The sequence below is a fragment of the Beta vulgaris genome, chromosome 1, assembly GCF_026745355.1.
Source record: "Beta vulgaris subsp. vulgaris cultivar EL10 chromosome 1, EL10.2, whole genome shotgun sequence".
Classification (NCBI taxonomy): Eukaryota; Viridiplantae; Streptophyta; class Magnoliopsida; order Caryophyllales; family Amaranthaceae; genus Beta; species Beta vulgaris.
Window position 1 is genome coordinate 52,690,731 of NC_079202.1, and position 13,822 is coordinate 52,704,552.

At 35.6% G+C, this 13,822-nt stretch overlaps 3 protein-coding genes across 3 annotated transcripts; 1 reads left to right on the forward strand and 2 right to left on the reverse strand.

The window, feature by feature from the left end:
• The first annotated feature begins 1,046 nt into the window (after positions 1 to 1,046).
• On the forward strand, positions 1,047 to 4,484 carry LOC104905569 (pentatricopeptide repeat-containing protein At3g50420). The gene has a single exon (XM_057394479.1). It carries the CDS (start codon positions 1,954 to 1,956, stop codon positions 4,051 to 4,053), a length of 2,100 nt encoding a protein of 699 aa, XP_057250462.1. The 5' UTR covers positions 1,047 to 1,953; the 3' UTR covers positions 4,054 to 4,484.
• A 728-nt stretch (positions 4,485 to 5,212) lies between these two features.
• LOC104905393 (uncharacterized) lies at positions 5,213 to 7,431 on the reverse strand. The gene is made up of 2 exons (XM_010693925.4): positions 7,203 to 7,431; positions 5,213 to 6,498 (listed from the first exon to the last, which is right to left on the reverse strand). The coding sequence occupies exon 2, from the start codon at positions 6,464 to 6,466 to the stop codon at positions 5,636 to 5,638; it is 831 nt and encodes a 276-aa protein (XP_010692227.1). The 5' UTR covers positions 6,467 to 6,498; positions 7,203 to 7,431; the 3' UTR covers positions 5,213 to 5,635.
• Positions 7,432 to 9,995: 2,564 nt separating this feature from the next.
• Positions 9,996 to 12,649, reverse strand: LOC104905392 (40S ribosomal protein S18). Its single transcript, XM_010693924.4, has 4 exons — positions 12,489 to 12,649; positions 12,207 to 12,367; positions 10,857 to 11,045; positions 9,996 to 10,358 (listed from the first exon to the last, which is right to left on the reverse strand). Exons 1-4 carry the CDS (start codon positions 12,489 to 12,491, stop codon positions 10,253 to 10,255), a joined length of 459 nt encoding a protein of 152 aa, XP_010692226.1. The 5' UTR covers positions 12,492 to 12,649; the 3' UTR covers positions 9,996 to 10,252.
• Between the last annotated feature and the right edge of the window lie 1,173 nt (positions 12,650 to 13,822).

Here is a 13,822-nt window from a genome sequence, read left to right on the forward strand (position 1 = left end):
ATTTCATCCGTCATTTTTCGATTGATTATTGGTGCATATTTTTATTCGTTAGTAAAAGTAGCTAATACAAGTGGTTAAAAAGAACAGATATCAAGTTATTGGGTTTATGGTGTATCCATTGATATGAATTGACAAGTTTTGATAGCTAACTAGTATTTGGTCCCGGGCGTTGCTCCGGGTTGGTATTGTTTTACAACTTTAATATATATATATTTTTCATTCTTATTAAAATATATTAAGAAAAGCTTAACATTTAAAAGGTACAAATATAATAATGTGGACACTTAAAACATTATTAAAAGTTGGTTGAGATGGTAATTGTGTCATATATAATTGCACGAGGTCACAAGTTCAAATCTTGTTGCAAGCTAATTTTACTTTTGTTAATTGACATGACTTGTCACTTGTGTACACATTGGACAATTCTACTGGAGTAACAAAGGTGCCACGTGGCGTGTATACATTGTCACGCACGCCTTCAATATATTTGTATAGATATTTTAGTTATAACAATGAGATATAAGTCCCCTCAAAAAAAAAAAAACAATGAGATATAAGTTATCTGGGGCTCTATATTTTCGGGTTCAATTGTCCTCTAAACTCATGATACAAGAACTTATTCGCTCTTTATCCTTTCTATAAGTAGAGAAAAAAAACACGCAAATCATTTATAACTTCATTTTTTTTCTTCTCCTTTTTCTCTCATTTATACTTTTTTTGGGTCTAACATTTTTTATTTTAAAGAAAATTAATGAAGCACGTGAACTTTAAAAATAACCTAGAGTAATAAACACAATATATTGAAAAACTATTAAATAAATAACTATATATGATAATGTCACAATAATATTTTTCACGTAGCTCCAATTTCATATGTTCTCAACGAATATTTGGTAAGATACGTGGGTTGCAAATTTTGGGGATTAATTAGGATAGAAATTGGATATTGGTATCCCTTATTTGATAGGTAATTGAAAATAAATCAAAAATTTATAGAAATAAAACTCTTTACAAAAACAAGGATTAACTTTGATGGTTCAAAACTAGCTGATGGGAAGCCTCGGTTGGTTTTCTTATCCGTAATCATGTGGGGGAGTTGTGTCTGGCTAGTGCTATGCCTCTTTCTCCTGCATGTTCTATCCTTAAAGCAGAAGCGTGGGGTCTTTGTGAGGGGCTTTGTGCTGCTAGGTTCTTAGGTATCTCTTCTTTTCTTTTTTTTGATTCGGTAATTAACTGGCCCAAGCAGTGTCAACCCTCATGAGTTGGAGGGTAAGAAGGGGGATCCCACCCCGTAAGGAAACTTCCAGAGACTGGAAAATGGGGATTTATACTCATAAGCAAATACTTACACAAACTCCCTAAATTGGGGCTAATGAGAGTCTAACACCCGACCAACAAGTTGGGAGGTGGGAGCTCCAACCATTGGGCTCCCACATGATTCTCTTCTCTTTTAGTTGAAGGTGATAATTTGGTTGTGATTAATTCTATCCGGCATTGTTGGAAGGTCTCCTGGGACATTAGCTCTTTGGTCAAAGATTTAGCGGATCAGATAAAGAGTTTTCAAGTTGTTTCTATTAATCATTGTTTTCGGGAAGCCAATCAGGCAACGGATTTTATGATGCATTATGGTCATGAAGCTCGTTTTCTTGTGTATTGGTTTTCTTCTTCTAATTTTGCTTTTTCTTCAATCATTCGCAAAGATGTTGTAGGCTAATACTATCCTAGGGACTAGTCCTATTTTTTCTTTCCTTATAAAAAAAAAAAAAGGATTTTGTGGGTGTATCATATATGAATATAAATTCTCATATCCCATCTCATTTCTCAACTACCAAATAGTCAAAGACCCCATCATTGTTTATAAAACCGTTAAATTTCCTTTGAACCCCCTTCATATAACAGTTTTTGGTGGGAAAAATTATATTGAAGTCTAGTTTTTGTTAAAGGCATTTACATATGAATGAAGCTGCTTCTTTTACTATTTCTCTCCTGCAAAAATGCACCTCTATAACTTCACTTAAGAAAGCCCAGAAACTCCATGCCCTCATCTTAACCTCATCCACACCTTTCACTTACCAGAAGCCATTCCTCCATAATAACATCCTCTCCATGTATTCGAAATGCGGTTCGGTCATCAATGCCCACCTTGTGTTCGACAAAATGCCTCAAAGAAACTTCATTTCTTATAATTCTATCATTTCGTCGATTGCCCGTCGTTCTGATTCTGCCTCATATGCTTTCAAATTGTTTTCCCAGATGAGGTACCAATGTTTTACACCAAATGGGGCAACTTTTATATGCCTATTGCAGTCAGCTTCTGTTGCTCGAGATCGGTTTCAGGGATTGGCTCTTCATTGCTTAATTATCAAGTCCGGTCAATTGTTTGATGTGCAGGTTCAAACTGCTTTGATTTGTTTCTTCTCTAATTTTGGTGATCTTACTTCTGTTGTTGAAGTATTTGGAAATGTAGTTGTTAAAGATGATTACTCCTGGAATTGTATCATATCAGGGTATGTGAAAAACAACAAAATGACAGAAGGCCTATGTCTATTCAGAAAGATGTTGAGTAGTGGTGCAACTCCAACAGAATTTACATATTCAATGGTACTGAATGCTTGTGCAAGATTGAGCGATTATTCTTATGGCCGACTTGCTCATGCACAAGTTATCTCGACTGGTGTGTTCCTGGATTTGCCGTTGCAGAATGCATTGATTGACATGTACTCTAGCTGTGGTGACACCCAATCTGCATTTCGTGTATTTGAAGAAATTCAGAGTCCGGATCTTGTGTCATGGAACTCGATGATGGCAGGATATGCAGAGAAAGGAGAAGGGGAGAAAGCTGTGGATCTATTTGTCCAACTGCAACAATGTGCCATTCATAAAGCAGATGAATACACTTTTGCAGCTCTGATATCTGCTATTCAAGGAGAATCAACTTCGTACTATGGAGAAATCTTACATGCACAGGTCATTGTATCTGGATTGGATAGAAGTGTATATGTTGGGAGTCCATTGATTGCCATGTATTTTGGGCATGGTAAAACCGAATCTGCTGAAGGTGTTTTCCACTCTATCCCGAAGAAAGATGTGGTTCTGTGGACTGAAATGATCTCTGGTTATTCTAACGTGGAAGATAGTGAGAAAGCAATGAAGTTCTTCTATGAGATGTGGAAAGGAGGTCATAAAATTGATGACTTTGCTTTGAGTAGTGCTTTGAGTGCATGTGCTGATCTTGCAACTCTGAAACAAGGTGAAATGCTTCATTCTGTGGCTATAAAAGCTGGGTGTGATTCTCAGATGTCAGTATGTGGAAGTCTTATCAACGCATATGCCAAAAATGGTGACCTGCAAGCTACCAAGTCAATTTTTAATGAGATCGATAACCCTGACTTGAAGTGTTGGAACTCAATGATAGGCAGCTACAGTCACCATGGAAAGGCTGAGGATGCAATAAGACTGTTTGATGAGTTTCTAGTTCATGGTCTGGAACCAGATCAAGTGACATTTATTTCACTACTCTCTGCTTGCAGCCATTGTGGTCTAGTTGATAGCGGGAAGCACTTGTGGAATTATATGAAGGAAAAGGGGCTTTCTCCTGGGCTTAAGCATTACGCTTGCATGGTAAGTTTGCTCAGTCGAGCAGGGCTGCTAGAAGAGGCAGTGGAAGTTATTCTAGAGTCAGATTTTACTAAGAACCATCTTGCATTATGGAGGACTGTGTTGAGTTCAGCTGTTTCTAACAAAAATTTGTCTATGGGACTTCATGCTGCAGCGAAAATTTTACAACTTAATGCACAAGATAGTGCAACTCACACTTTACTTTCAAATCTCTATGCTTCTGTTGGGAGTTGGGATGGTGTCATGGAGGTAAGGAAAAGAGTAAGAGGACTTAATTTGGAAAAGGATCCAGGATTGAGCTGGGTTGAGACAGTGAAAAGCTTGGAAGTTTTCTCATCAGGTGATCAGTCACACCCGAGGATTGAAGAAGTAAGACACCAGCTGCAGATACTAAAAAGAAGCATGATGTTACAGCAAGATATTGATGATATATAATGCATAAGGATCCTCATCTACAGAAGCTGGACAAAAATTATTGCTGGGATCTAGGTATCAAAGAGCTCCTGAGGCTTTCCACAACCAGGATCCGAATTCTTTGCCACCAATTGAAACGGACAGTCGTTGCAGATACAGTAGTTCAACATGGCACACAATGCACCAAAGCCAAAGTCACAAGAGCTATATTGTTCCTATAGTATCCACGTTGCACACCAACACCCCAACACAGTTTATGGACTGTTGGCACTTGGCACGTCATTTTGGATCGAAACTTGCCAAATATTCATAAACTGGCCAATTGACTCTCACGACAGCTATGCGTGCTCAGTGTTCATTGTGCATTTTGTAAAACAATAAGCATAGCTTGTACAGTGGACCAATTATCAGCTTAAGTACAGGGCCACTCAATTTTTTGAGACAGCCTCGTATCCAACATTAGGGGCCAGAATTTATGTAAAATATCACCATGCTGGTTGCTGTTTCTTGCTGCTGTAATGTTATTCAGTTCACAAATGTGAGTTTATAAGGTGGTTTACTACAAAAAATTTGAGAGTATCTAGAGGATTAAGATTATGATTGGACAACTTGAGATTGCCCGGATGGTTTCCAGTTGTGCACATGAACCAAATCTCCTTCAGAGCTGTGATCATCCTAAGACAAAGTTGTTGATCTGGTATAGCAGAGTCAGTATCCAATCTAGATTTTACAGTCATCCATAAGCATTTGTTGGCGTTATGTGAATGTAACCTCATGGCTGATGCATTAGAGTCGAATTTGGAGAAGCTGTAATTTGTGGTGTTTATGCTATCATGTTTGCCAATTCAAAATTCAGGAATTACTGCTGCCATTTTAACTTTTCGTTTCAATTCTGAATTGCTAATCTAGATATTTCAAATCTTCGGTGAAATAAAAGAACAGCCTTCAAGTCTTCAACTGATCCTCTGATTCCTTGGTATACAGTTCTTCACACTGCTGGTAAAAGATTAATTTCACAATTCTTATCAGCTTAGCCTGGTTTTTATCCTTACATTTACCCAAGAAAAGCAGAAACTAGTTTGATAATAGATGTACCTGTGATAAATATATCTTACTCCTCCATTAATAAGCAATATTAACTACATGCTACATTATATAACTCTCCAAACTGGGATTCATATGCAAGAGAATAATACCAGCTGCTATCATTTTTCATTTCTCTAACAAAAAAATACTGATGTTGAAGTTAAGCATACACGCTGACTCGATTCTAAAAAATTTAACACATCAGGAATAAAACGAGCTCCATACTCACTGGTACAGATATTTGATCCTCATTTCCCACTTCACCAAACTTACAAAATTATTGAACTCGTAAAGGTAGAGAAAACATGTCCACCAAGATAGCCATAAAGATTGGCGGTTCACAAAGAAGTGTACGTATATTCCTAATATCCTATGATCGGAAAGAACTTGTCTCCCTGACACTCGAATTGTGATTCACCTATAGGCTACAGCAATGGTATGTTCCGGACAAACTATAATTAGTGGTTGATGATTTTACCTTCAATAACCGGGGAAAATCATAGCAACCAAATCTACCTTACTCTTGAACCTCCTCTGATTCACTTTCTTCTTCACTCTCCTCTAACTTGAGATGATTTAGATTCCTTTCCAATGGCGGAAGCCCATCATCAGAATCACAGGAATCGGCCTCTACATCACTCGATTCCCCATGATTTTCTTCTTCATGATCTTGCAAGACACTGGAGGGCTGTGGATTTTTTTGTTTAGATAACCAGGCATTCTGAGCTGAAATTATCTCAGCACTATCTTTACACTCAGAATACACTTTAAGGATGTCCTTGTTAAGTGACAAAAAAGCATGCCCCCACTTGAACTTCCCAAGCAACAAATGAGCTGTTTCCTCTTCACCACAAATTAACAAAGCAGCAGCTAATGCTTCTACACAAGATAGTTCACATGGCCTACCATAATTCACCGGATTTGCCGCCACTAACCATGGTAATAACCGAGGAGCAGTACACCGAAGTTTCACAAACGGAACATCAGTCAATCGAGCCCACGAGCAGTCCACAACAGCCAATCCTCGTTGCTTGATTAAAGTATAGTCTTCTCTTGAGACACATCGAGTCCCAACAGGGCTCAATACAATGCCTCCAAAACCAGCAGTGACACGCAATTCCTTTAACAAATTAAACCTAGCTAGTTTTCTTCCAGTACACCTTTTTGCATCACATTGTCCAAAATCCCACATAGCGAGCTGGACTTTAGGAGTAGGTTCACTCTCTTCGTTAATATCATATTCCGATGGGAGAGACCTTCCCTCCACACATGGGTCATAGCTAGAGCTAGATTGATCTCGGTGGGAGCGGTAGTTCTTCTGCTTCCTGGGATGCTTATGTCCTCCCATAGGTTATAACAGATAATCTTGGATCACAAATCCTGCATCATAGCTTCATTTTAGAATAGCTTCAAACATACATAAACCAATGACATACACAAAGAGAACAATGAAATGGATACAAGTAAGAAAATGTAGCAATTACAGAATGAGTTAATTAACACTAGCAAGATCCTACACTTAACAGTTTGTCCTAAATAATCACGGGGATATGTAAATAGTAACATGTCGCAGCGGTATCTCCATACAATTGCGTAAATTTCTTCAATTGCGCTTATATTCATCACTGTAGGAATTGGGTTCAAGCTTTCCCCACTCACTTCTCATCAATGGACTGGACTCCTGATCGTATATGAAGGAGTGCGGTTCATTCGAGAAATTCATGACATTATGAATTGTTATCAAATCCTTCAAATGCTTGCTTTCATTTCTTCCAAGTTTTTAAATTACATAACTCTTACACCCACAACTTTTATCTTTCTCACTATAAAAGTAGCCCAGATGCAAGATAATAACAACGATACATTACGAGCAGTGGTGTATACAGGAGAGATTCAGTGGGTTAAACTCAACCCCAAAAATCAGGATTTTAATTTATTTATTTATTTATTTATTTGAGCGAGCATCGCATACTAGTGATGGTAGTGAATTCAATTGAAAATTTCTAACTCAAAATTTTAATCATGAACTAAAAACTTGGAATCTTATAACTTACGATATATAGTAAAATTAATACTAAACAAACCTTCAATTCTTTGAAATCGTCGAAAAAATCCTTCAATCTCTTTCCTCGACAAGTACTTGAGTTGATTATGGAAATCGAAATTTTAGATAGAAAAGAAAACTGGAATTGGAATCGGTAATCGATATAGAGAGATGGAATTTCCCTAAAGCAAATCCTACGGATTGAAATTTGGAGATTAGGGTTACAAACTTCTTTTTCTATGTCTTTTCCTACTACAGTTATGCACTTTATACTCTTCTCAAAACTCCATTCTAAAACAAATGAAACAATTCTTTAAAACCACTCAAAAAAAAACAATTCTTTCAAAAAAATAATTAGCACAATAGTGATCACGTTAATTTCTTTCGGTGACTAGTTTGATTCATTTAGAAGTCGTTTGGTTCAAGATATGGAATGAAAAGAGAACAGATACAAATAGAATAAGGGAACGGTAACAAAAATGTTACCTTTATGGAGTGTTTGTTCAAGTCAAGGAATGAACTCATTTGCTAAATATCGCCCTAGAATTTCATACTAACGCCCTGTATAAATACATAAATTTGTATTTGTGTATTCTTATACTCCCACTCTCCCACTTCCACTCTCATCACCACTTTCCCACTCTTTTTCACCCTCTTGACCCTCCTTCACTTCTCACTCTCTCTCCACTCTCTTACTCCATCTCTCTCATCAACAAACATTTGCAAAGACTCTCATACTCCGTCGAGAAGAAGAATTCCGGCGAGTATCTCCGGCGTGAAGGTTAATTCCGGCGAGGAGCAGTGGTGATTTGCGGCGGCAAGGACCTTCCTCCGGCAACACCTCTTCGAATTCCGGCGAGTATCTCTCTGTTTTTCTCCCTTTTCTGAAATTTTTTTTTTAAAAAAAATAAGGGGGCCCCACCAAGGACGCCCCACCACCGGTGGAGGTGTCCTTGGCAGGCGCTCCACCACATGGTGAGGCGCCTGCCAAGGACGCCTCCACCGGTGGTGAGGCGTCCTTGGTGGGCACCCCCTTATTTTTTTGAATTTTTTTTTTTTTTTTAAAAAAGAAGGGGAGGCGTCCACCAAGGACGCCCCACCACCAGTGGCATCGTGAGGCGCCTGCAAAGGACGGGCGTCCTTGGTGGACGCCCCCTTATTTTAAAAAAAAAAAATCAGAAAAAGGGAGAAAAAACAGAGAAGGTAGAGAGAAGAAGGTGGTGTCTACCGGGGATGAGGTGGTGGTGGTGGTGGTGGTGTGGCAAGGTGGAGGGAGTGGTGAGGCAGTGGTGAGGGAGAGTAAGAAAAGCATCACTGCCCTAGGGGATAAGGGGATGAGAGGGAAAAAAAAAATACAAGGTATAAAAATAATGTATTTAGGCGTTAGTAGGAAAATTTAGGGCGTCGTTTAACAAAGCCCAGGAATGAAAAGGGAGGGTAACCATTTTAACTTCAAGTAATGGATTTTGTTACTTGAGGGGGAAGGACGGTAACACATTGAGACAATCCATTACCATCAAGTAATGGTAAGGGATTGATGAGGGGTTGAACCAAACAAGAAGAAATGGAATCGGTAATTGATTTCGTTTCTTGAAATCCAAATATAGTGAACTAAACGACCCCTTAGTGATTAGGTATAATTTTATATTAAAAATAGACTTTTTTTAATAATTTTGTATCTTTCTTTTAGGTCGGTATTTTGATTATCTCGAAAAGTATTTCGCTTATTTCAAAATGTTGGTTTTTTTTAATAGTGTACTCCATGTTTTTTTTTTTTTTTATCTTGCGGCCTTCTTTTTTCTCTTTTCTAGGTTGTACCATTAAATTATTAATTTTATCTATATTGTACCCCTCTCAATTAATGCAATGGTAAGTTTACCATTAGCTTCTTATTTTCAATTTTTAGACTTACATTAAAGTGATCAAATTCTCCGACTTTACGAGGATTGGACAAAATGAAAAATTAGGGTTAAGTCTTATAATTTTGTGAGACATATATAATATATTCACTTGAGAAATCCAACAGCTTTCTTCTTCATAAAACCTTCAAATCACCTTTAAATTAGTAGCAAAATCCTCACAACAGAAATTCAAAATGGGGTAAATAACGGGTAATGGAAGGAAAACGAAAGAAAAGAGGTTTAAGTCACGTACTCTACATATTGTGGTTGACATCCAAGGTTCTTCAGCAATAAGAGGAATTCGACAAGAGATGATTTCAGATAAAAAAAAGTTGATAGAATGTGAATTAGTGTCAAAAGAATTATAAAATATGGCTCCCCAAAACATATTAAAGGTGAATTTTGACAAAGTTTCTTCTTTATAGAAAATAAAGTTAAAACTTAAATTGTACAACATACTTCTATATTATAGTTGTCTTTCCTACTTTTTAATTGAAAAAAAAGTGATTATTAAGTTGAATATATAAAGTTATACAATCCCGCTATTTCAAAATACTTAAAAATCTTCTCAAAACACGCTTGTCAACGCATATGTTTAACCATTAATAATTTTAATTCCCTATAAATAAAAATTATAAAAATTTGACATCTTAAAATATAAATATATCAAGATAAATCTAATATTAATCTCACATAAGTACATTTTTTTTATATGCATTATCATCCAATACTGCTTTTTTTCGCTTTAAATGTAATACTAAATGGACCCAAAACACTTTAGAGTTTAGATAATTAGATGTCGAATTTCAGTGGAAATATAATTCATAAAGAAAATCAGACAAGTTATGATTATATTACCATGTAGTCATGTACTAATCAATGGCTACATTCCAATGGAATCTAAGTATCAAAAGATCAAAAGAGGCATCGACTTAAACAAAGAAATTCATGACTTCAAAGTTCAAATAAAGCCGCATGGTAAACGACTAAGTATTTTACTCACTACTAACGCAAAGTCTACAAGCATACCTTCTCTCAACTAAAGTATCAAGAGTTGGAAGCTCTGATCTACAAAAATAACATCAACTGCCTCAATTGGCCAAAACAGCATTACTTGTATCATTCTCAAGACTAGGTTTTCATAAAACAAAAGAAGACATGATAATTTGTAGTAAAAGATCCATAATCCTTAACGCTTCTTTGAGACACCAACAGTCTTTCCCCTACGTCCGGTAGTCTTGGTGTGTTGTCCACGAACTCTCAGACCCCAGTAGTGACGTAGTCCACGGTGGTTTCTGTAACGAGAGCAGTCGTCAACTCATGTAAGCAAATCAGATAATGTTCAACAATTAAACCAAAATGCAGAAACATAAAGCAGTTTAAGCTAGCAGAAGATTAACTGTGTTTGAGCTAGAAGAAGGTTAAAATGTGTTCTCTGCTACCCTGTCTGAGGAAGTGATTCACAATCTATAGTCAAAATGCTACACACATTTTACAGCCCTTTCACCGCGTCACAAAAGTTGCAACACTATGATTCTTAAAGTCTCTATTGAGGCAATTTGACCATTTAAATACATGATTATGTAAGAGATAACAAGTTTAAAAGTTGTCATGTTAGAACTAAACATCAAGACGGAATTAAAACGTCCCACTTAACTATGTTTTTATGTATATTTTATGGTGTAAATAATCAAATCTTATTTAACTTGGACCTGGAAACTCAAAATGATGCTACTTTTACTAAAGGTAGCATGACACAGCTAGGGTCTAATACAGCACAAGTGAAAACACACCTGATCTTCTTCAGACGCTCAAGGTCATCCCTGAGTTTCATGTCAAGTTGGTTAGAAAGAACCTGACTAAATCTGCCATCCTTGTAATCCTTTTGCCTGTTAAGAAACCAGTCTGGGATTTTGAATTGCCTAGGGTTTGCAACAACTGTCATCAAATTGTCGAGCTCTGCAGCAGTAAGCTCACCAGCCCTAGAGAAAAGATTACACACTTGAGATTATCTTCCAAGTAATAACTGGGACTCATAAAGTTAATATTCTAGAGCAATACATAGAATCGATATCAAAAGTTACATGTCCGGCCACAAGGATGAGAAGTATGAGATTGAAGCAATGGAAAAAAATGTGCCAAGTACTTTAGTTGTCAATATCCAAGGATAATGGATGGCCTGATGGAAAACCAAATTCATAAACTGAATAAACTCCTACAAAATATGAATTTGCAACCACAGCGTTTACAATTTTGGATCAATATTGGGTGCGAAATAGTTCCATAACCAACTAAACTAACAACACAACAATAGAAATACAAATGAAGAACTGCAGCCGAATACACATATAATATTCACACTATGAGGGTGTCAATCTCAAACAACATAAAACACTATAGCAGATTCACATCACTCAATGATATTAACTAGCCTAGATACTCTAATATCGAACCAAAAGATGCTAAAATACTACTCAGAACCAGATATTACAACAGCAACAGCTCCATAAACCAACATCACACTTAACCTTCACTGATTTCTTCTGTACACATCCTAAATAATCAAATTACTAACAACCCTAATCAAAAGGTAAACTAAAAGAGATAAGTTCCAAAATTACAAATCTCCGACCCAGCTATCAAAATAGCATACTAAATTAAGCTACAAATATCCAGAACCCTAAACTAAAAAAATTTATCTCATACTACTAATTCCTTCTTAATTCCACAGCAACCCAGAAAACTAAACAATTACCCAAAAATAATCACATACCCATAGTTCTAAAAAACTTAACTAAGTTCGTATCATTCATTCATATAAATTAACACAAAGCTAATTCCTTTTTGCAATAATTTAAGTAACCCAACAATACAAAATTAAACCCCAGAAAATTAAACCTGTTGTTCATATCATTCATTCATATAAATTAGCATAAAGCTAATTCCTTTTTAATAATTTAGATAACCCAGAAAGAAAAAATTAAAACCCAGAAAAAAAAAATTAAAACCCAGAAAATTAAACCTTTTGTTCATATCATTCATTCATATAAATTAGCATAAAGCTAATTCCTTTTTAGTTATTTAGATAACTAAGAAAGAAAAAATTAAAACCCAGAAAAAAAAAAAACCCAAAAAAAGTGTACCTTTTGTTCATATCAATGTCAGCCTTCTTACAGCAAATATTGGCGTAACGACGACCAATACCTTTGATTGAAGTCATGGCAAACATGATCTTCTGTTTACCATCAACGTTTGTGTTCAACAAACGCAAAATATGTTGAAATTCTTCATTAGCCACCAAAGACTGTTCATTTACAAGAAAAAATTAATCACCAATTAATAAATGAAGCAGATAAATTAGTTGAAAATCAAAATAATTATATTGACTATTATGGAATAAGGAAAAGTAGAGAAGAAAGATGTACCATTTTTGCAGATGCGATGTGAAGTTCCGAGGGGCGGTGTTCTCTCTCTCTTTGGTGGTGGAGGCTCAAAACGCACAAGTGAGAATATATTTGTGAAGTCTAGGTTTTTCTTCTATGAAACCAAAACCCTAGTTAAAAACGACGACGCTTTAGATATTGTTTTAATTAATTTGTATATTTATTTTTATAGGGGTGATTAGCTGGGCTTGGGCTTGAGCATATGTTGCAGTTGCCCAACGTACAATAGGGTTCCAACTCCAATAATTATTTCTTTTAAAGGAAATAGCCAAATAGGGTCATCAATCCGTTTTACATGGACCCGATTCACATTAAAAATATTATGGATTAGGCGTAAGTATGTACCCTATTACAAAACTAGTCGCTCCCACTTTTCAAAATTCGCGATTTTCTCTCTCTTCAATAAGATTCTCGCGCTTTAAAATTTTAACAAAAATAGTCGTTTAGAACAAACATACATTATATCATGTTAAAACATATTATATCATGTCAAAATACACAATCATATCAACACTATAACGATCGATTATGGTAATTTTGCATAATATACAAATAAACTATACTATATCATTTCAAAATACACTATATCATGTTAACACACATTATATCATGCAACACTATCATGCCAAAAAAAATAAAGCAAAACACTATCATGTCAAAACGCTTTGTGATTTCAAAATACACTATGTCATGTCAATATATACTATATCATGTGCAACACTCGTGCCAAAAACTCAGCAAAATATTATCATGTCAAAATACATTATATCATTTTTAAATTCACTATACTATTTCAAAATACATTGTATCATTTTAAAATATAATATCAAGAGAGAAATATTATCAAAGGAGATATAAGTTATTAGGAGAGTGAAAGACTAAACGAATTTTGTTTACTTTAAAGTTTGGAATCATAGTTGACGGTATAGTTCTCATTGATCCAAGTTGGGTCATTTTCAAGGTGCATCGAGTTCATATCTGACTAGTTAACGTCTATTCGGGTTGTCGGTTTCGTGATGCGCCATATTGGCCATGTCTAAGTACATTGCATATTCATTTCATAAGTTAAAAGTTTAATTGGAAATGTTAATGTATTTATTACTGAATTTCACAAGAGATTATAACATTTAGATCATTTTTTAAATTAATTTTCACATTTGCAAGTTTATCTCAGGTAACCCTAAACTTCTAAGTTACCATTGCATTTGACGGAATAATTAAAATTATAAAATTTTTATATTTTTTAATTAAAATATAACCTACTTTTTTTATATAGAGAAAAAAAATCATTTCTCTCATTATCTCGATGTCCACTC

Excerpts from the sequence above, each read along its gene's own strand:
- LOC104905569 (XM_057394479.1), top strand. The coding sequence starts at position 1,954 with ATGAATGAAGCTGCTTCTTTTACTATTTCTCTCCTGCAAAAATGCACC.
- LOC104905393 (XM_010693925.4), bottom strand. The coding sequence starts at position 6,466 with ATGGGAGGACATAAGCATCCCAGGAAGCAGAAGAACTACCGCTCCCAC.
- LOC104905392 (XM_010693924.4), bottom strand. Across the intron at positions 11,046-12,206 it reads GACATTGATATGAACAAAAG|GGCTGGTGAGCTTACTGCTG; the intron begins GTACACTTTTTT and ends TCTTTTCTCTAG. Across the intron at positions 10,359-10,856 it reads GAGCGTCTGAAGAAGATCAG|AAACCACCGTGGACTACGTC; the intron begins GTGTGTTTTCAC and ends CTCTCGTTACAG.